We start from the raw sequence: 23068 nt of genomic DNA, 5'->3' as shown, positions 1-23068 counted from the left end.
CGAAAATGACTGTACATCTAAAATTATGGAATTTTGTCAGAAAAATGACATCACTGTGATTAATAAGGACCCACTACTGAAATTTCAAACTAAAATCCGTAAAATGATAGATAATAATGAATATTTATTTTCTCCTAAAGATAAGGTTTGTCTTAAAGTAATGAACCTACAATTACCTAGGCTTAGAGCCCAAATTAAGTTATACACAAGCAAGGTTGGCCTATACGCCCTATAGTCAACAATATAGGATACCCATCATATAACCTTAATAAAAAAACTGAATATGATTTTAAAACAGTTTTATATATATGAAGAAAACTTTTCTGTCGAAAATAGTTATGAAGTAGCAACAAGTATACACAATGTTGCTGTACCAATAAATGCTAGATTTGCTACATTAGATATTAAAAACATATACACCAACATCCCGGTGATGGCAACAATTGAAATAATTAGGGAAAATTTGTTGCTCCATAACATGCTTAATCATAGCGAAATAGCAGAACTAATTGGTCTCCGTGAGGTTACATTAGGTTTCAATTACTTTTCCTTTAACATTAAAATATATCATCAAAAGTGTGGCCTAGCTATGGGCATCTCATTAGCAGGAACCTTAGCCAACATCTTTGTCAATAATAAGGAAGTCATATTTCTTAGAGACCACCCACACATGTACAAAAAAAGTCATATACTACAAATGATGGATGAAATAAATAACCTGACAGACATGCTGAATGATATACACCTGATACTTAGTTTTACAGTCAAACATGAACAACAAAATACTATAAATTATTTGGATGTCACCATTTCCAATGTTAATGGACAACATATGTTTAGTATTTATAGAAATCCTACCACAACAGATGCTATTATTCATGCTAGATCATGCCGTCCTAACAGAAATAAAAGAGCTTTCTTCTTTTCCATGTTAAATAGACTGAACAGGATACTGCTGGCAACAGATCAAAGACAGAAAGAAATTAATATATTGAAGCAAATAGCAATAACTAATGGACATGAATCAACTATAGTAGAGTGTAAAACTATAGTAGAGTGTAAAAAAACAGGCAAGTCAACCTCAGTGAACCGAGAAGAGGATTTTTTCGAAAATGCAATATATGGGTAACATATCTGATAAAGTGAATAGACTTTTTAGAAACTCAAGACATCACAACAGCCTTCTCCTCAAACACCCTTGGCAATAGTTTACGACATAGTATAGAAGATTCCAAATGTAGGATACTCACCAAACCGGGAGTCTACAAATTGACATGTACGAATTGCAAGAAACTTTATATAGGGCAAGACAAGGTTTAAAGAACATACTTTAGGATCATCATGCGGTAAATCAGTTTTTGGACAGTACCTAGATAAATAAAAACATGCTGAAATGAATACTAATGAAGATTTAAAGATACTACACATAGTCCAAAAAGGGCCGATGATGGAAGTCTTGGAAAATTTGGAGATCTTCATACATCATAAACAGGAACCAACAGCTCTACTGAAGGAGCAAGTGGAGTTTTATGATTGAACATTTTTTGAGCTTTTCTAGAGTATTATTTGCATGCAAGGATGATACTTTTCCTTTCTTGTAATTTTGATTTTAATTATTTAAAAAAAAGCACCCTACATATACGACAATTACCATTATGCATTGCTTTGTAACTGACATCCATAAGTTTTCTAGTTACATGACATCTAACTATGACCTTAAGACATTTACTTAAAGCTTTACATAGTTTTATGATAATCCTATGTGGCATGTAGTGCTACGGTGCCCTAATGATGATGTTTTAGATTAGATTAGATTAGATTAGATTAGATTAATACTAGTTCCATGGATCATGAATACGATATTTCGTAATGATGTGGAACGAGTCGAATTTTCCAATACATGACATAATTAGGTTAATTTAACAACATACTTAAGTTAATATAACAACTTTATTTTATTGTGTTTTTGTTTTTCTTTATTTATTATTTTTATTTTTTAATTTTTTTTTTATTTTTTTGTTTTTTTTTCTTAATTTATATCTAAAAATTCCTCTATGGAGTAGAAGGAGTTGTCATTCAGAAATTCTTTTAATTTCTTCTTAAATACTTGTTGGTTATCTGTCAGACTTTTGATACTATTTGGTAAGTGACCAAAGACTTTAGTGCCAGTATAATTCACCCCTTTCTGTGCCAAAGTTAGATTTAATCTTGAATAGTGAAGATCATCCTTTCTCCTAGTATTGTAGTTATGCACACTGCTATTACTTTTGAATTGGGTTTGGTTGTTAATAACAAATTTCATAAGCGAGTATATATACTGAGAAGCTACTGTGAATATCCCTAGATCCTTAAATAAATGTCTGCAGGATGATCTTGGGTGGACTCCAGCTATTATTCTGATTACACGCTTTTGTGCAATAAATACTTTATTCCTCAGTGATGAATTACCCCAAAATATGATGCCATATGAAAGCAATGAGTGAAAATAGGCGTAGTAAGCTAATTTACTAAGATGTTTATCACCAAAATTTGCAATGACCCTTATTGCATAAGTAGCTGAACTCAAACGTTTCAGCAGATCATCAATGTGTTTCTTCCAATTTAATCTCTCATCAATGGACACACCTAAAAATTTGCAATATTCTACCTTAGCTATATGCTTCTGATTAAGGTCTATATTTATTAATGGCGTCATACCATTCACTGTACGGAACTGTATGTACTGTGTCTTATCAAAATTCAGTGAGAGTCCGTTTACAAGGAACCACTTAGTAATTTTCTGAAAGACAGTATTGACAATTTCATCAGTTAATTCTTGTTTGTCAGGTGTGATTACTATACTTGTATCATCAGCAAAGAGAACTAACTTTGCCTCTTCATGAATATAGAATGGCAAGTCATTAATATATAATAAGAACAACAAAGGACCCAAGACTGACCCTTGTGGAACCCCATTCTTGATAGTTCCCCAGTTTGAGGAATGTGCTGATCTTTGCATGTTACGAGAACTACTTATTTCTACTTTCTGCACTCTTCCAGTTAGGTAAGAATTAAACCATTTGTGCACTGCCCCACTCATGCCACAATACTTGAGCTTGTCTAGCAGAATTTCATGATTTACACAATCAAAAGCCTTTGAGAGATCACAAAAAATCCCAATGGGTGGTGTTCGGTTATTTAGATCATTCAAAATTTGACTGGTGAAAGCATATATGGCATTTTCTGTTGAAAAACCTTTCTGGAAACCAAACTGACATTTTGTTAGTACTTCATTTTTACAGATATGTGAAGCTACTCTTGAATACATTACTTTCTCAAAAATTTTGGATAAAGCTGTTAGAAGGGAGATTGGACGGTAATTGTTGACATCAGATCTATCCCCCTTTTTATGCAAAGGTATAACAATAGCATATTTCAGCCTATCAGGGAAAATGCCCTGTTCCAGAGAGCTATTACACAGGTGGCTGAGAATCTTACTTATCTGTTGAGAACAAGCTTTTAGTATTTTGCTGGAAATGCCATCAATTCCATGTGAGTTTTTGCTTTTAAGCAAGTTTATTATTTTCCTAATTTCAGAGGGAGAAGTGGGTGAGATTTCAATTGTATCAAATTGCATAGGTATGGCCTCTTCCATTAACAGCCTAGCATCTTCTAATGAACACCTGGATCCTACTATATCCACAACATTTAGAAAATGATTATTAAAAATATTTTCCACTTCTGACTTTTTGTTCGTAAAGTTTTCATTCAATTTGATGGTAATACTGTCTTCCTCTGCTCTTGGTTGACCTGTTTCTCTTTTAATAATATTCCAAATTGTTTTAATTTTATTATCAGAGTTGCTGATTTCAGACATGATACACATACTCCTGGATTTTTTAATAACTTTTCTTAATATAACACAGTAGTTTTTATAATTTTTGATAGTTTCTGGGTCACTACTCTTTCTTGCTGTCAGATACATTTCCCTTTTCCGGTTACAAGATATTTTTATACCCTTAGTAAGCCATGGCTTGTTACAAGGTTTCTTACGAGTATATTTAACTATTTTCTTGGGGAAGCAGTTTTCAAATGCATTTACAAAAATGTCATGAAATAAATTATATTTTAAATTGGCATCAGGTTCACGGTACACCTCATCCCAGTCTAACTGCTGTAGGCTTTCCCTGAAATTTGCAATTGTTAAATCGTTGACTGGACGTACTACTTTGGAGGACTGTTTAGTATTGCTGAATGGAGCTATGTCATATATTGTAACTAGCTGTGCACCATGATCAGAAAGACCATTCTCAACAGGCTGAGCATTTATCTGGTTAAACTTATCTTGGTCTATAAAGAAGTTATCTATCAGTGAGCTGCTATCCTTTACCACCCGAGTAGGAAAATCAATAACGGGTGTCAAATTGAAAGAACCGAGTAATACTTCAAGGTCATTTTTCCTATTACCCTCTTTCAGAGAATCTACATTGAAGTCCCCACAAATAATAATTTGCTTCCCCCTGTCTGACAGATAGCACAACAAGGAGTCCAAATTTTTCAGAAATAGATGAAAATTTCCTGATGGGGACCTATATACAGTTACAATTATAAATGTGCCTTTATTTAATTTAAGCTCACAGGCACATGCTTCTATATGTTTCTCTACACAAAACTTTTTTGTTTCTATACTTTTTGCACAATGATAACTTTTGACATATATGGCAACTCCTCCTTTCTCCATATTTTCTCTCATTACATGTGCAGAGAGCTTATATCCACTTACATTTACCTTATCCATATCAGTAACAATGTGATGCTCAGACAGGCATAGTATATCTATTTCATTCTCAGCTTCTAAATCTTCTAAACAAACTAGAAGCTCATCTACTTTATTCTTTAAACTCCCAATATTTTGATGAAATATACTTACATTATTTTTAATTATACTTTTATGAGAACCTTTCCTTATTCTAACATTTGCAGTACTCTCCTGTCTGAGTTTCTCATTGTGCTTAGGCCTAGTTCCTATACCAGTGGTCACACGGTGTTCAGAGAGGCAGATTATGTCAACTGGGTTGGGTGACTTTAATTCATCAATGCAATTACCTAGGACTGAGATACAACTTGGTGGAGATAAAATTTCTGGTGATTGGTGAAAATTTATAATTGATAGCTGTGATTGGTGATCCAATGTGCTAGAATTGTGCTGTTTAATTTCTTTCCTAAACTGAAGATTTGTTTCAATCCTGACCTCTCGTAGAACTTGACATCTTTCTGTCTTACCTATCCTAAAAAAGGTGCTGCTCCAACACCTGTAACCACTGGTATTTTACCATTCATGGCAGTGCCTCCCCCCCTTAAATTTCCTGCTATTACCCCAGCCAGTTTCCCCTTCCCTTTCCTGTTGAGATGTAGGCCATGCCTGGTATAGTCCCACCTACTGAGATAATCAACAGGAACCACACCAATATGAGCCCCCGCACCCGACCCAAGCAGCCGTTCCAACTCCAAATTAACTCTCCCAACAGAAGAGTTCAAATGAGGCCGGTCATGGCGTCTCAGGACAGATACAAATTCAACATTGGTGTGTCTCGATGCCGACGCAATCTTTACCAGGTCACACTCTATACTGTACCCAGGATCTCTGTCGATGCTGTTCCCTGGCCCTCCCACAATAACCACGGTGTCTTCCCTGGTAAATCCTTTACAGAGTGAACCTAAATCCTCTGTCACCTGATCCAGACTAGCACTTGGTTTGAAAAAATTTGTGACCTGGTATTCTGGTCCTAATTCCTCCTGCAGAAGTTGGCCTACACCTCTGGCATGAGAACTGCCTAACAACAAAACTTTCTTCCTTTTCGATGACTTTCCTACATTCTTTTTCAATTTCCTATTGAAAGTTTGTTGTGTCCTGTCTACACTTACCTCTGCTTGAGGCTCATCAGTTTCTAACTGAAGCAACAGGTCAAACTGATTTTTGACATTCACCACAAAACTGTCAGACTTAGTTCTAGGCCTGTTCCTTCTGCTACCTGTTGCCATAAACCAGTAATGGACATAGCTGATACTTCTCCCAGCATAATGTGCAGTTTGACAAGTACATAACTACTTAGAATTTATTTTCTTTTATGCAGCTAGCAGCAATACAACAACCGACATCCGTTAAAATAAAAATCAAAACATCATCACTCACTAAATATCGTTTTTAGTATCATATTTAATATAAAGGCAAAATGTTTGTATTTTTGGCAGACACCTTTATATGCAATGTAGGTGGCCAATATCTTTTGCACTACGATGATGAGTCATTCCGAAGTGTGTATCGATCCTATCGTTGCCTAGGCGACGGACAGCAGTGTGGCAAAGGGAGCAGCCATATTGCGCTTCTGCCATGGCAATAGTGTCCATAGTGCCTCTACTAGGCAACTGTTAACATTGTAGCAGAGAGGACAGCCATGGTGGGCTGCTACCATGGCAACAGCATCTACAGTACCTGTACCAGAGGTACACTTAAACTTGTTACATTATTAAATAATAGAAATAGGATATAAATAAGCATAAAGTAAATAGAATAAAGACAGGAAACTGTATAGTATATTATGAATGAAGTTAAGGCAACTTGCTAACCTTGTTTTATAGGTTTGACGTTGAAAAGTTTTTTCTCATACTTTTTAATGTTTATTTATCTAACAGCGTTTTTTTTTTTTTTTTTTTTTTTTTTTTTTAAATGAATATGGTTTCTTCACATTGTAATCTTAACACAAATTGTATTTATGCTTCAATTTTTAAGCCTGGACATCTACCATTGGTCACTGCTGGTAGCATTGCTTACACTCATGTGCTCATAGCTTGCTATATAAACCCAGACATAAGGTAAATTCCTTACAGTCTCCTGCCACACCTTGGTAGATGTGACGCCACCAGCAGTTGACCAGTGGGTAAAACATTATATTTATGTCACCCACTCTTTTAAGATGGTTATCATTAGTTTTGTCTAAGATATATATTGTAATTTCACAGTATGTTTGCCCTGAAGATGACTCCTGTGATGGGCTGAAACTGGGCATCACTAAATAGATAAAAAACGCAATTAAGACTGTTTTCTTAATACTAAGTCAACCTTTTTCTGTTCAGCCTCTTGGTAAGTCAGCCCGTCCATGGTCTTGTACTTCATAATTTTCCTCTCCTTTTGGAGTACCACACAGTCCAGCAAGCAGGGGGAGTGGTGCGCTCCACAGTTGACACAGGTTGGAGGAAGGGCACATGGAGTGTTCAGATACAGTGGACATCAGCAGTCTCTACATGTGGCATTGGAATTGCACTGGGAAACACATGCCTGTATTTCCAGCACTTAAATAACACCACAAAGGGGGGTGGGAGGTATCATTTTATGTCTCATTGGTATGTCATCATATTGACCTTTTCAGGTAATGGATCACCATCAAAGGCCAAGATGAAGGCACCAGTAGCAACCCTATTCTCTTTAGATCCCCTATAGACATGCCACATGAAGTGAACACACTGTCGTTCTAAATTGGAGCATAGCTCATTGTCAGACTTCAACAGGTCTTGATGAAAAATAATCCCCTGGACCATGTTTAGGGTTTTATGGGGAGTGACCAAAATGGGAATATCACCCAGCTCGTCACAAGCAAGCAATGCCCATGAGTGGACTCGAGATGTTGTCTGAATCAGGACTGACCCATTGCGTATTTTGGACAGCACCACCACTTTCCCAAACTTATCCTCTAGGTTTTCTATAAATAAAAAAAATAAAAAAAAATAAAAAAGGCATGCCCTGAAATTGAGGGCAGCAATGCAAAAGCAGGAATATTGATCTTCATTTTCAAGTGTTCCTTTACTAAGGAAGACATACATGTACCAGCCAGTTCACTTCAGTTCAAAGACAGCAGTGTTAGTGGCATTGACAAACAGCTAAAATCACTAAAATTAAACAAGGCACCAGGGCCTGATGGTACTCCTTTCAGATTCTACACAGAATTTGCAGCTGTGTTAGCCCCATTTTCTGTAATATACCATAAATCCCTTGGGGAAAAAGGCCCTGTCTCCAGCAATTGGAAAAAAAAGCACCGGTCACACCCATCCACAAGAAGGATAATGAAAGTGAGCCACAAAATTACCATCCAGTCACACTCATTTCCATATGTTGTACAATCATAGAAAATATTCTGCACTCAAGCATAATGAGATGTCTCAAACAGAATGAACTCCTCCATGACAACCTGCACAGATTCCAAAAACACTTATTGTGCAAAATCCATCTTTCACTTTTCTCATATCACATCCTGAAAGCCATGGATCGATGACACCAAAGTGTGTACACACAGACAAGGGGGGAAAAAATTCTGGATTTTTCCTGATTAAAAACATCATTTCTCTATGTGAAAATACACATTTCCCAGGTTACGAGATACACCTGGTGAAGTATATTTTTTCCATGTTAAGTGACAATATACTTTCCTTTGCAGCCGCAAAACTAAGTAATGCTTTGAACTGTGAATGTTTTATACACCTGCATAGAACTCCCCAGAACTTCAGGAAATGAAAACCATCAATAAATAGCACTTTTTGGAAACATCTCTGATGAGCAGCAACATTCATGATGCATATTTTTTTATTATGAAAATATAAACACAAATTCAACCAAATACAGCACAGCAGCTTGCGAAGCAATGAAATCCAGAATGCGATGCACATTTGTCACCCAGTCATAGCTCATGTCACGTGGTCTTGCCATCCAAATATAGCAGATATTCAGAGCATAGGGCATGTGATGTAGTCTGCCAATAGCAGCATTACTGTTAAGTAGTGCAAACACAGAAATATTAAAAGTTAATCATGTAATTATATACATATAGTATACTTACACAAAATGAATCAAAGATCACCTCACTACTGAAGTCACACTGCATTATGCACATCTCTGGCACATATAACTGGATAGATAAAAAATCTGCACACCAAGTGACTGCAGGAGAAAACACATATAAGTTGAGGAAATGTGCAAGCTTTCGGAGCCAATCACTCCTTCTGGCAGAAGGACTGAAGGGGAAGGAAAAGGGATGAAGGAAAAGGACTGGTGAGATTTAGGAAATGGAGAGAGTTATGAAAAAATCACCTAGAATCCAGGGTCAGGGGAGACTTACCACATGGGATAATAAGGAAAGGCTCCACTGACCCAGGTTCTGAGCGACAGTGAAAATGGGCGAAGATAAACAATTGCAGAGGAAAAACAGCTGAGTATACAATTTGAAGGCAGGGTTGCAATCAGATGTTTTTATTTTTTGCAGTGATTAATGTACCTATGGTTAGTCGAATGTACAACTGATAAAAACACAAAATATTTCCCCATCCATTTCACACGGCAGAGTTATATGTGTTATCTACTTACACCAAAAAAAGTGCGATATACATAAATCATTGCCATATTTAAACATCATTTTTTGTCTTTTTTGGCACAATCAGTTACTTACTTTATGACATTTTCATATTGAAGTCCTTCATGTGCAACAAGGTAGCCACCATAATACAGGGTAAACGCATATGTAAAAAATGGTCCACATTGCCCCAAAGCAAACACCAATCCTCTAACTCTGGTTTTTATTCTTGTAGTTTTATGGCATTCTGCAAGAGCTGCTGTGTATTTTTCCAAGAAGGTGATCTCACTTCCCAGACTGACCACTGTTCGAATACTGGAAATGGCTTCTACAGCAATCTGGAAAACACATACAGTTGATGAACAACAAATCATATTTCTGATCAAATTCAAGCAACACAAGAAATTTTGTAGTTGATGTTTCAGAAACATGTAGGTTTACAAATTAAAATTCATAGTTAAATAAACGCTGGTGTCAGTCTTCGGTCAGACTTTCACTTACACAGTATATGTAGTTAAACTCTTCTTGTAAACACAAAGTTTCATTTTTATGTAGAGCAAATATTATCTTTACCTTTGATGCTCCTTCAAGGGCCTCCTTTTCATGAAGACCTTGCCCCCGCATATGTCGTGACTCCAGATAAACACCAATGAAGACAATAGGAACTGCAAGTATAGCTACAAGTGCAAGTTTCCAACTATAGTATACTGCAAGTGCAAATCCAATTACAAGTGTTGAAGTTGACTGGAGGATAGTGCTTATACGACTCCCTGTAGCCTGTGTAAAAACAAAATTTTATGTTAGACACACTGAATGAAGACAGTTAAAAAATAACATACATAATACAGCATTCATCAATTTTTTAAACATATGTAATGAATTTTATTGGTGATACACTAATGCAGAGTGTGATAACAGCATTAATCTTTCACTTGTAATTGTTCTTCTTCCCTATATTTCTGCAAAAGGTTGGGTACTACTACTGCTTGCATAGTGGATCAATGTATATGTTGTATCCCATGGTGAAGGTTACAGCTGAGAAGAATGAGTGTGAAAAAGAGAAAACAGAAAGTTATGTTGGGTAAGATGGTAGATGGCAATTTATGTAATGACAGAGAAAAACCTAGACAAGCATTCCAAGATTTCCTTAAATGTTTGTATGGTTCAAGGTACGAATCAGAAACAAAGATAGTTAATAATGAAGATAATTACAAGTCATTCAGTATATGAAGTAAGGAAAGGCACCAAGAAATAATTGTGATTCAATGCAAACTGTTAAACTGGTGCATGGATATCACAAAAGGAACCTAAAACATTATTTACGGAATGAAAGCAGACTAAGGCAGTGCCCCAACACTGAAACAATGCTGAACTAGTCTATTTTACAAAGAACAAAGACAGAAAATATTCACCAAAAATTAGTATAAAACATGTAGAAAAAAATTAGATTTTAACCAGATGAAGAATACAGCTGGTTTTAGAGATAAAAATAACAGAACGTACCAGGCAATAGTCAAGAACAAAATTACAGAACAGAGCTACAAGTATAAGTTACCACTTTTTTTCAGATTTAACAAATCTGTACCAACACCACTTATATAAGGCACTGATTCATGTTATATTAGCCAAAGAAAAAATATTTTCACATCAAAGCTTCCATTAAAGTCTATAAGGATAGTCAGACATTCAGAATATAGAGAGGTGCAGGCAAGTAGATACTATATCACCAAAACTATCCTCAGAAACCCTAAAGGACCTCTTTAGATCATTAAACTGGGAGAAAGAAGAAGAAATGTGTGTTAATGGAAAATATCTGAACCACCTCAATTTTATGGTTGCCATTGTACTGTTTGCTTTGGTGTAGATAAGTTTTAACAAAAAAGCTAATTTAACAGAGCAAGTTTGAAAGTATGCCTGAAAATCAATTATAGGACTGAAATAATGTAAGAAATGTAGGTGGCAGTGTGCAAATGGCACATTAAAACACTTGAGGCAGATGATATTACACACAGATGGTAGAAATTTTGATGTGACAAGGCCACACACCAAGTGACAGCAGGAGAAAACACACACAAGTTAAGGAAATGTGCAAGCTTTCGGAGCCACATGGAATAATGGGGTTACTGCTCACATTCACTCAGATGATATTTCTACTCAATGTGAAAAACATGAGGAGTCACACAGGTTTGATTTTTGTTTGCTAGTAAAATCTCAGCTATTAATTGTGTTACATATAATTTTGTACTGATAAGATTTCAACAGTTTCATATAATCTATATTTATGTCACTAAAATATACCAGGTTCCCTACGTTTTGTGTGTCGTATCTGCCTGGTAGCTGATTCCTTCACACACAAGCAGCCACCCTACCAGGACAATGTATGTAAGTGGCTCTCATCAACACTGAGATATTTTCCTCGTATGACCTGTGCTGTCTACCAAGGACATCAGGTAGCATGCCTGTTGCAGCAGAGTACTTCCGACAGGACATTATTTTATTATGCCAGGTCACGAGCCCTGATAGCGCCACACAGATATCCATCCTGCCCAACTATTTATGCCACCGCCGGACCATGCTAAGTGAGTTACGCCCACTGTCTCAAGTCCGCAGTGGCAGCAGTCCCATCTGGCCACATCAGCAGTTCAGTCCCTGCTCTTTAAGTTGACAGTACCAGCAGTTTCATCTCAGCACTCCCCACCAGAAGATCATGTCCAGTTTATTGTGGTCTTCACCAGCAGTATGTCAATCATCATGTGCCAGCAGCACTGGTCCAGTAACATCCCAGATCTTCATGCCGCCGTCTACCATAACTCTGGTCCCCGTCATGTAGGTGCATCACACAGGAGAGATATTTCTGTTGTATGTAGATTTGTGGATATTCATCCAAGGAGATTATAATTCAGTTCTGTTTTATTAATAAACAGTTATTCTTTTAAAGTGTCTTCAGTCACTCCTCAGTATGAGGATACTTCAATGGCAATGTGGTAATATGTTTTTTTTGCTGTTGTTCTGTATCTGTCATTTTTTGTAGGGGAGGCATTTGCCTCTCACATGAGGGACACGTGCGTTTGATGTTGTTTTCTCCCCTCTCATCTGCTATCCACTAGTGGTGATGAGCCTGTTTCTCATGTGTGTTATAGTATGTTTTAACATCATCTTCTCCCTTCTCATCCACTATCCTTCCATGGCAATGAGTCTGGATCCACGTGTGTTAAAGTTAGTTGTTGTAGTTGACTTCTCTCTTCTCATCCACCATATAGTACGAGAGTCAACGAGAATAAAGGTCTTTGAGTTCAAGTTGTGCATGTAGTTTTTCAGTAATCATCTGCCATAGCGGAGAATGGTGATGGGACTATTTTCATGTGTGGTTTATGGTTCTTGCTGTGTGTTAGTTTGTTTGCTGGAGTAGCATTGTGTTCCTCATTGGTTGAGAGGTTTCCTGGCGAATAGGATTTCACTTGTGCACATGGTTTTTTTTTTTTTTTTTTTTTGTGGTGTATTCCTGATTTTAATGTTGTCACAATCTGTATTCAGTGGTGTTAGTCACTTTCTGCAAATCTTCCAACAGTATCTATGGGTCACTTCGGTTGTCCTCCATTCATGTGTTGTTGCCAATGGAATTATCTTTGTTTATTCTGTTGGTCTGTATTGTTTTCAGTGGTTATTTGGTGCCTTTTTCATATTTTTCACGATAAAGGATGACAGCCAAAACAGTTGTAGGATAAAAATTTATTAAAATTCTTGACCGAGGTTTTGGTATATATAAATATACTTTCATCAGAAGTAAAAAATCTAAAATTACATCATGCAATGGAGATTAATAAAACAATTGTGCCAAAGGTGTCATCAATAATTAAGAAATTTAATAAATTTTTATCCTGCAACTGTTTTGGCTGTCATCCTTTATCGTGAAGAATTTCAACAGTTGCTGTTCCAGCCACGTTTAAAATCTTTTTCATATTTTTATGGCAATTCAAGCCCCAAGACAGGCAACATATTTTTGCTTATGGTTTGAGAGTCCTTTTACATTATCATGTATGTCCCATTGGTGGAGGTTTCTTTGCCTCACATTTTTTGGTAACAGCATCAGCAAATTCAGAAACTGCTGCAGGGTGTAATTCAGCTCTCCCAGGTTTCGGCTAATACAGCCATGTCTTAGAAGGCTGCTCCTGCACTTGCACCAATTTATCAAGTGTCTGACGATCAGAATGAAGAGGAGGACCTGCACTGTCAACAGGTGGTGTTGCACTTTGTGGCCTACAGCACACAGTTAGGAAATGAAGTGCTAATATTCTTGCCAGTTCCCCCCCCCCCCCCCCCCAATCCTTCTACCAACTTGTTTTACTTTTTTATTTTATGTACTTTTTATGTTTTTGGTGCCAAATCCTCATTTTTCTTACTTTTTGTGAGTGCTCGGCCACTTTTTTTTTTTCTTGTCGGCTTCCTATTTCTTTTCTGTATGCTGGATGCCTAAATTACCTTTGCTAACATAAACGAGAATAAATATTTCTTTTTAATATTAATTAAAGGAAACAAATCTTCCTCTTCCTAATGGAAAGACAAGTATATTAAAATTAACTGAAACGTGAAGTCTCTCATCTTCATAAGGAAAACATAAAATCTTGTATCCCCTTGAAAAACGTTTTTTAGAACTTAAAACTTCTCTGTGTATGGCATAAGATGTTTAAAAAAAATAAAATACATAAAATTTGATGTGTAATTTCTTCATGAGGATGTAGTCCGGTGTGTCTTGCCACGGACTTGATTTCTTTTCTGTAGTGTCTCGTGAAAGGAGCGAAGACATTCCGGTTCCAGTTATCAGTAAGCGTGCAAGGCTGACATCTCTCAATTCCATACCAATCTTAATCTATTATTGTTCTCTGTATAATTTTATTCCATGATTCTATTTAGGAAGCATGCATAATTTTTTTTTGTAGTCTTTTGTCCGCATGAGATGATGGGCTGAGTCATTAGATACACCCAGTAATCTTCTTTGCTTTTATTTTCTGCCTTCAAGATATAGTGCACTGTGTGCCCTTTTAGCCAGTTAACATCATTTCTTTTTGTATTAGGATATGGCACTGCGTCTGGAGTCAGAAAATCTGCGGCGGTGAAAACGGTTGGAGATGTTCTGTTATCGGTCGCTAATTTCTGCTTAACTATATGCCATATGTCCCTTGCTCTTCTGCACAAGGGCGAATTTGTGAGATGTATAGCATGCAATTTAGAATTAGTTGATATTTTCCTGTTGACTGCATTATACCAAGTTGCTTTCACCTTAGAGGGTAAGTTCCAGTCATGGATATTTTTCCAAATTGCAGACTAATCATTGTTGGGGTATTTGTTTTCAACAATATTTCCTTCCTTAGCTTCCATCAAATATGTATAGATGTCCTTTACTTTCGTCAACTGCTGTTCTGAGAGCCTCAATGAGATATAACTGTACTCAACGAGAAAAGTTTTTAGGTGACAAAGACCAGCTGGTATATGCTGCACATCTATTGGTGGCTGCATGCTTGCTGGAGCAATTTCATTCAGCAAGTTGGCCGTTAAGCTGTCGGTCATCTGTTTCCATTGCTTGCACATTCGACACACATATAACGCTCGTGACCTGTAACTGACATCAACGAGGTTTAAACCTCCTTTCCTAGTGGGGAGTGTTAGTGTATTGAACTTCACTTTGAAAATGTTGCCTTGGCTTACAAAGCTTCCTATCGCAGACAAAATTCTTCTGGCTATTTCTGATGGCATCGGGAAAGCCTGGACAACATAGTTAACTTTGGATGTTATATACACATTTACTAGTGTGGTTTTCTGTATCTCGTCCAGTTGCCTCATACTGTTTCCTTGTACAGATGCTCGTACGCTTGCAAGTAGTTTTTTATAATTGACTGCAATAGTGTGTTGGATGTTGCTCCTAAATTCAATACCCAAACATTTCAATGTGGATACTTCCATCAATTGACCCCGATTTTGCATGCATATTCCTCTGCCTAGGTTCATGATGCCTGACTTCCTTTTATTTAGTTTGGTGCCAGAAGCAAGTTCATAGGTGTGTACAATTTGAAGAGCCTTCGCCACTTCATATTCATTTATAACCAGGACGCCCACATCATCTGTGTAGGCGTTGCACACTATTTTCTTGTTGTTTATACACAATCCTTGCAGGTGGTGCATGAGTGTCGCGAGGAGAGGTTCTATTGCTATTGCGAAAAGGGCCATTGCTATTGGGCAACATTGACGTATGGATCCAGTCAATTCAATCCCTCTACTTAGTTGTACGTTTATCATTATTCGTGCTACACTGTTTTTCAAAATTTGTTGAATAATCCTCACGAATCATGGTGGGAATCCCATTACTTCCATGATTCCGAGGAGATACTTATGATCTACTCCGTCAAAGGCCTTCTCGTAGTCTAATGACACTAAAGCACATTTTATTTGGCATACATTTGCGGTTGATATTATATCCCTATATTCACATATATTCTGATAGATGTTTCTGTCTTTGCCTACACATGTTTGGTATGGGCCAGTTACAGAGTTAATAACTATTTTTATTCTTCTTGCTAATAGGTGGGCCATAATTTTGTAATCACTGTTGAGTAATGTTACTGGGCGAAGGTTTTCAATTGCTTTGCTAAGTGAGTTTTTAGGAATTAGAACTATGATCCCTTCAGGAAATTCTTTGGGAGCGTCAACATTTCCATTCATGAGTTCGTTGTACATGCGTAGCAACTTGCTTTTCATTTGTGACCAGAACACTTGGTAGAATTCCACGGGGATACCATCAGGTCCTGGAGACTTATTTTTAGGACTCTGTGCTATTGCATCTTTCAATTCGTCCTCTTCTATTTCAGCTGTGAGATTTTCTACTTGCTCTGTACTAATTCATCCTGATAAATTTCTAACAAGATCTCGCCGCGCCTCGTCGATGGTAGGTTTGGTATACATCATATCTGAGATATATTTATGAACAGCATTTTGAATTTCATTCTGTTTTGTGTGACTGGTCCTATCAGGTAACTTAACTTCTGTCAGTATTTTTCTGTTCCCTCTCTTACTCTCATGCATTACATGGTACATAGCTGTTTCTTCCCCTTCTACAATGTTTTGTATTCTCATTCTGACTTTAAAACCTTCTGACTGTCGCGACTTCAGTGCTAAAAGTTTTGCCTTAACTTTCTGAATCCGGCTAAAGTTCTCCATTAATCGTGTGTCCAGGGTGTACAGGTCTCTAAGGCAGCTAAAATAAAATTCAGTTGTCTTTTTAATCCAGAAACTTTTCTGTCGTGAGTAATCGATCAGGATTCTTATTATTTTAGGCTTAGCACATTGTAACCACCAAGCTATCACAGAATTGTATAGCAGGAATCGTTTCTCACATTCCTGCCACACATTAGTAAATGCTATGCGACATTCCTCATCTTGTAGATGTATAATCTTGAGTTTCCATATGCCCCTCATTCAGTAAGTCTCTTGTTTTTCCAAATTTACTGTGGTGATGTATGTGGCGTGGTCAGAAAACATAGTGGGCCAGACCTCAGACTGGAGTACGTGGTTCTTAAGGTTGGACAAGATGTAAATTCCATCTAGTCTGCTTGCTGAGTGACTGGTAAAATATGTGAAACCGCGCTGTGCGCCATGGGTATGTTCACAGGTATCGGTTAACTGCATTTGGTGGACTATTCTTTCCAGTTCTAAGGACTTGAAATTCGGTGTCTGGTCTTTTGGGCTAAGTACAGAATTAAAATCGCCGGCTAAGATTATATAATCTTGATGTGTACCGAAGAGATGAACGATTTCACTTTTTAAAAAATCCGCTCTAACACACCTGTTATTGTTGCCTGACGGTGCATAAACATTGATGATGCGGGCATTATTAAGTCACTGCAACTCCTCTACTGTTTTCAAGTTTTGCTATTTGTGTGATACGGATGCCTTCTTTCGTGAGAATTGCAGTTCCCAGCTCTGCACCGATACCGGGGTTTATTATGGCGATGTACCCACATATATTTTCTAATTTAATATCTGTTACTTCCTGTAACAGTAGTACATCAACGTCATCTGCGTATAGAAAATCTTGCAGATGTTGTAAATGCAGGGAGGAGCGTATCTTATTAATGTTCAACGTGGCGATTTTGTAGGCTTGCACTGCACTCATATTGTCCTATTCATTACCGAAGTCAATATTCGTCATACGAAGTGCTGTCGGAGGAAAATCCTTTTTCACATGTATGTTCCGGCAATGATGTATCCATCGTGTTCAGTTGATCTCTTTGGGCAGGAGTCTGTTCCGTTCCTCCAGTTGCATTCAATTCTTCATCTTGATTCATTTCATCTGATTCATCAGCCCAGGTTTTGTGTTGATTAGCTTTCGATGTCTCGTTTTCTGCATTTCCAGTATCAGGGAAAACCTTGTCTGCATCGAAATTTGCTAGCTGCTTCAATCTCTCATGTGACAAATGGTCTGTTGACACGGGGCATGGTGTATTTGATTTGGCTTGCAAGGGGTCAGGTGCCTGCACACTCGGAACCGGATTACTATGTTGTTCTTCATGCAGTTTGTTGCTAATCTGCTTTGCTTTTTCTCGCAAAGGCGGTGCCAGTTGTACAGCGCCCTTGTGAGCTAGTCTCCTCTTTTTATGTTTCCTCAGAGGACTGACTCTTGGGGAGGTTTCAACGTTTTCCATTGCCTCTACGGTTTCTTGCACTCGGTCCTGTTCGCTGGGAAGTGATGGGATAGTTTCCTTGTGATTTTCTGGAGACTGCTTATTCTGAAGGACTATAATCGGTTCAGGGGTTTGTTCTATTTGAACAGAGATATTTGGTTCTTTTTCTTGACTCTTTGGTTGTGTTGTCACCATCGACTTGCTAACTTCCATTATCACTTCAGTGTCGCAAGCTGCATCATCCTGAGTAGCGTCCCGAGTAGCGTTAGGAGCGTCCCGCGTATGGAGTTGTCCAGCGGCTGCCGCTACGTAAGTTAAAGGCAACGTTGACATGGCCGGGGGTCTCACTGCTTCGCCTGCAGGAAGCTGGGCCACTCGGCATTGTATACACTGCGAGCGGACATGACCTGTACCACCGCAAGATGCGCAGGTTCTTGGCTGCCCATCATATATTACTAGAGCTTGATAACCACAAACATTTATATACGAGGCTATGTGCTTGTGTAAATCAACTCGCAGTTGCCTGATACCATTCGAGACGGGGAACTTGTGAGCAGGAGACCACTTTTCAGCAAAATTGCTAATTATTCTCCCATAAGGAGCTATCAACGAATTGATCTGCTCAGCGCTGATTTCAAATGGTAGCTCAAAGATACGGACAGTTCTTAATCCAAAGCCAGCATGCGTAACACGAACTTCACTAATATTGCCATCGTGATGTTTGAACTTAAATGTTCCGCCACTAGATTCAACAATTTTGTCACGCAATTCCATGTTTTTAAGCTTGACATAAACAATGCTACTCACAATTGAAAGGTGAATACCTATAATATCCTCAAACGAAATTTTCACAACTTCCTCTAGCCATGTCTCAATTTCGAATGAATTTGGTCTCTGCCCTTTCTGGTCAAAAACAAATTTCAATGTGTCTCTTCTATTAGGCTGATCCATCTCTCCTTCTAATATGAATCCATCAAGAGTCTGAAATAATGCAGCTAACTACTGCAACAGGCGCTTTACTTACCGAGCGGAGCGCGTCAGACCGCAGCGCACAGCACACGCCAGAGGTCTGCACACCATGGCCGCCAAAGGCCAACTGCCAGTGGGGGGGGAAGAGGTGGGGGGGGGGGGGGGGGGCAGAACAAAAGTTGTCATTTTTCCCCAGGTTCTCATCCAGAGGACAAACACTATGAATTGTTAGTTGATCTGTAAAATTTGCAGTTTTGTGGTGCCAGTTCCCTTCAGCTGAGCAATGGACGTTCCCACCTCCTTAGTTCATGGCAAGACAGTTTTTTTCACAGAATGTGAGTGAGGTCAACAGTGTCTAGACAGGGTGTCAAAGCGGTTCGTGTGTGGAAAGATGGGTCGCTTTCAGTCAGGTTGTTTACCATGTTGTTGTGCCAAGTGACTCTCCATGTTTTGTTTCCAGAGTTCTACAGTGGCAGTCCTGCCACTCAGTGCCCAGCCCTTGCATGTGATGCCATCGGACACCAACTCTCTCATTACTGGCATCAGCCCTGTTGGTGCTGGCCCAGTTACAGCCAGTCGTCTTAAAAGTGTCCCTTCTGTCAGCACTGGCCATGTCACCGCTGGCCTACTGTTATCGCAATGCCTGTGTGTGACAAGGTCAACCCCATTGTCAGTCTGGACATCACCAGCCCTGTTCTAGCCAGCACCCACCAGCTGTTGCCCAGTCTGCCTGCGATGATGACGGTCTTGTTGTCAGTTCATCCATCACTGGCCCACACCATCCTGTCAATGCCACTGCTACCCGAATTGCCCAACCTGCCATTGCTGGTTCTGTCCTGGCTGCCTTCCCACTGTCGCCATGTCTGTCTGTCCTGTTGTTCATGTGTCCTTCACTGCCCTAAGCAGACCAACCCTGATCTCATTAACACTCCCGACCTGCCCATCCTTCCTATCATCACTTTGTTTTTCTGCAATGACGTTGATCCAGGCACCAGCTTGTCCATCACCGACCCTGTCCCAGCTGGCCCTCATGATGCTGCCAGTCTTGTTGACACCGATGGCAGCTGTCTTGTCCCTGTGTTCAACACCGGCCCAGCTGCCGCCAGTCTTCTTGCAGCCGCTGACTCTGCCACTATCATTGCCGTTCCTGGGGCTGGCCTAGTCGTTGCTGCTGGTGTTGACACGGCCACACAATTTGTGGTTGCCTGCGCAGCCACCAGTGTCACCATTCACACTGGCACTTTGAATCCCGTCGTGTGTTCTTGTGGGCCCTGGACTGCATTTTCTAGGAAGTTTCGTCACAATTCCCACCAAAGCCCCGCTCCCCCCCCCCCCCCTCCCCCTACTGCCTGAGCCTGAGGTCAGTCACCATTCCTAGGAAGTCTGCATTGGTGGTGGGCTGCCTTCCCCCCACCCCCCGTGAGCATAGTGCATCTTTGGGATGATAGTATCATCTCTTTTAAAGGAGCAAGGGATGTCTTATCCACCTGGTAGCCGATACCTCCTCACACTGGGCGGACCGCGCAACCAGCTGCCCTACTACGAGGACTTGCGTAAACAGCTCTTATCAACACTGATATATTTTCCATGTATGGCCTGCATTTTTTCCACGGGGTTATGTGTCACCTCCACAGCATTTCAGGGCACCAACCTTGTCGATAAGAAGTGTGCCTGCTGGAGCAGAGTGTGCTTTTGACAGGGCACTATTCTGCTACACCAGGTCATGTGCCCTCGCAGTGCCACACAGATATCCATCCACGTCCGTCTATTTAGGCCACTACTAGACTGTAAAGAGTGAGTTATGCCCTATGCCTCAAGCTGGCAGTACCAGCAGTCCCGTCTGGCCACATCAGCAGTTCACTATCAGCACTACAAGTTGGTGGTACCAACAGTTTCATCTCTGAGCTCCACACTTGCAGACCCCTCCCAATTCATTGTGGTCTTCACCAGAAATATGTCGGCAGTCATATGCTAGCAGCAACAGCCCAGTAGGGTCCCTGATTTTCATGCCACTTCCTAACATGACTCTGGGGTTCGTTGTGTAGGCACATAACAGAAAACGACATAGGAGAGACATTTATGTTTCCTGTTGTTGTGTGGATATCGAAAAGTAGCAGCTAGGAACTTTCCTCTTCCATACAATTTGTTACCATCAGATTCTCACTTGCATTAATTAATTGAAAAGCCAATAACATGTCAAAGCTATCCTAAACATAGCCATACATGGACAATGTAAGTAATAGTACACTTGCGAACTGCTGTGATGAAATAAATCTGTACAAAGTATTCCTTGTGCCTCAAGCAGGCATTGTAATTGGTAGGAATGTAATCATACTATTTACTTAAAATCACTAAAATCCAGTTACGATCATTGTTTATGACAAATATTTGAAATCCAATGTTATTTGAAACTAAAAAAAAAAGTATAAATTTAAAATATGAGTCTTACTATGTAATTGGAAAGCATTGTTCTGTCTGTGTGAAATGTAATTACTGTAATTAACAGGATTAACAGTTGCAAATATAGTAAACAACCTTCTTTAAGAAAGTTCCAGATTGTATTTTGAAAGACTGTCATTGCTAAAATGAAGTACATTTTTATTGAAGCTAATAAAGATGCTAGGAAGAATTGTTTTTTTCATGCAATCCACCAAAATGCAAAATGTATTGTTATATTTACAAGGTATGCAACTTTGCTTCTGCCATTTGCCGATAGGTGGCGACAACGGTAAGTAGTGGTCAAATGAAACAGCTTGGACCTCTGTCAACATAACCACATTCGAACATCAGTTGATTTCTCTATGCATCATAAAGTTGTTCTTGATTGAAAATGTCAGTTTATGAGCCTAATTCTTGTCATTAGCAGGAGGTGTTACTGTTTTGTTTCAATAGGAAGAAAACAGTGGCTGAGTCTCATCGAATGCTCTCAAGTACGTACAGTAAGGATGCTATTAGTGAAAGGACATGTCATGAGTGGTTTCAATGCTTCAGGAATGGTGATTTTAACGTCGTAGACCAGCATAGGGGTGGAAGAGAGAATGTTTTTGAAGATGCACAATTGGAGACATTGCTGAGTAAAGACTCATGTCAAACTCAAGAAGAATTGGCACAATTAGTAGGAGTGACACAGCAATCCATTTCAAAATGTCTCAAGGCAATGGGCATGATTCAGAAAGAAGGAACTTGGATCCTGTGTCAGCTGAAACCAAGAGACATTGAACAGCATTTGTATGTTTGTAAACAGTTGTTTCAGAGGCAGAAACGGGATTTCTGCATCGCATTGTGACCGGGGACAAAAAATGGGTCCATTACAATAACCTTAAACGCAAAAAATCATGGGGATATCCTGGCCATGCTTCAACGTCAACGGCCAAACTGAATATTCATGGCTCCAAGATCATGCCCCGCATTTGGTGGGACCAGCACAGCGTCATGTACTACGAGGTGTTGAAACCAAGTGAAACAATCACAAGTGCTCGTTATCAAATGCAATTAATGCGTTTGAGCAGAGCATTAAAACATAAACGGCTGCAATACAGTAAGAGGCACGATAAATTGATTTTACAGTATGACAATGCTCCACCCCACATTGCAAAAGAGGTCAAAACATAACTGGAAATGTTAAAATGGGAAGTCCTACCCTACCCACCATATTCTCCAGACATTGCTCCCTCTGACTTTCACCTGTTTAGATCAATGGTGCATGACCTGGCTGAACAACACTTCCGATCTCATGAAGAAGTCACAAATTGGATCAATTCATGGAGCACTTCAAAAGATGAACAATTTTTTTGACACGAGATTCGTACACTGCCTGAAAGAGAGGAAAAATTAGTGGCTAGCAATGGAAAATACTTTGAACGATACATGTGTAACCAATTTGTTTCATTAAAGCCTCAAATGTTGGGGAAAAAGTGGCAGAAACAAAGTTGTACACCTTGTACATATCTATTTACATTGTGAATGAGACTGTTATGTAACTGGATTCATATACTGTGTAATGTCATTTTAATTTACAATTTATACTATTTTATTTTCTATTCTAATATG

The 23068-nt window shown here is 38.9% G+C and overlaps 1 protein-coding gene across 2 annotated transcripts in view; it reads right to left on the bottom strand.

Moving 5' to 3' along the window:
* Positions 1-23068, bottom strand: part of LOC126198441 (multidrug resistance protein homolog 49-like) — a 439165-nt gene that overhangs the window by 51249 nt on the left and 364848 nt on the right. For both annotated transcript variants that reach the window (XM_049934764.1, XM_049934763.1), the window contains exons 18-19: positions 9951-10154; positions 9474-9715 (exon numbers count right to left, since the gene is read on the bottom strand). In XM_049934764.1, coding sequence (XP_049790721.1) covers positions 9474-9715; positions 9951-10154 — 446 coding nt within the window. The remainder of the gene's footprint in view (positions 1-9473; positions 9716-9950; positions 10155-23068) is intronic.

This window comes from Schistocerca nitens, chromosome 8, assembly GCF_023898315.1.
Source record: "Schistocerca nitens isolate TAMUIC-IGC-003100 chromosome 8, iqSchNite1.1, whole genome shotgun sequence".
NCBI lineage: Eukaryota > Metazoa > Arthropoda > Insecta > Orthoptera > Acrididae > Schistocerca > Schistocerca nitens.
The sequence above is the reverse complement of the archived record's forward strand: the minus strand, read 5'-3'. Positions and strand labels throughout refer to the sequence as shown.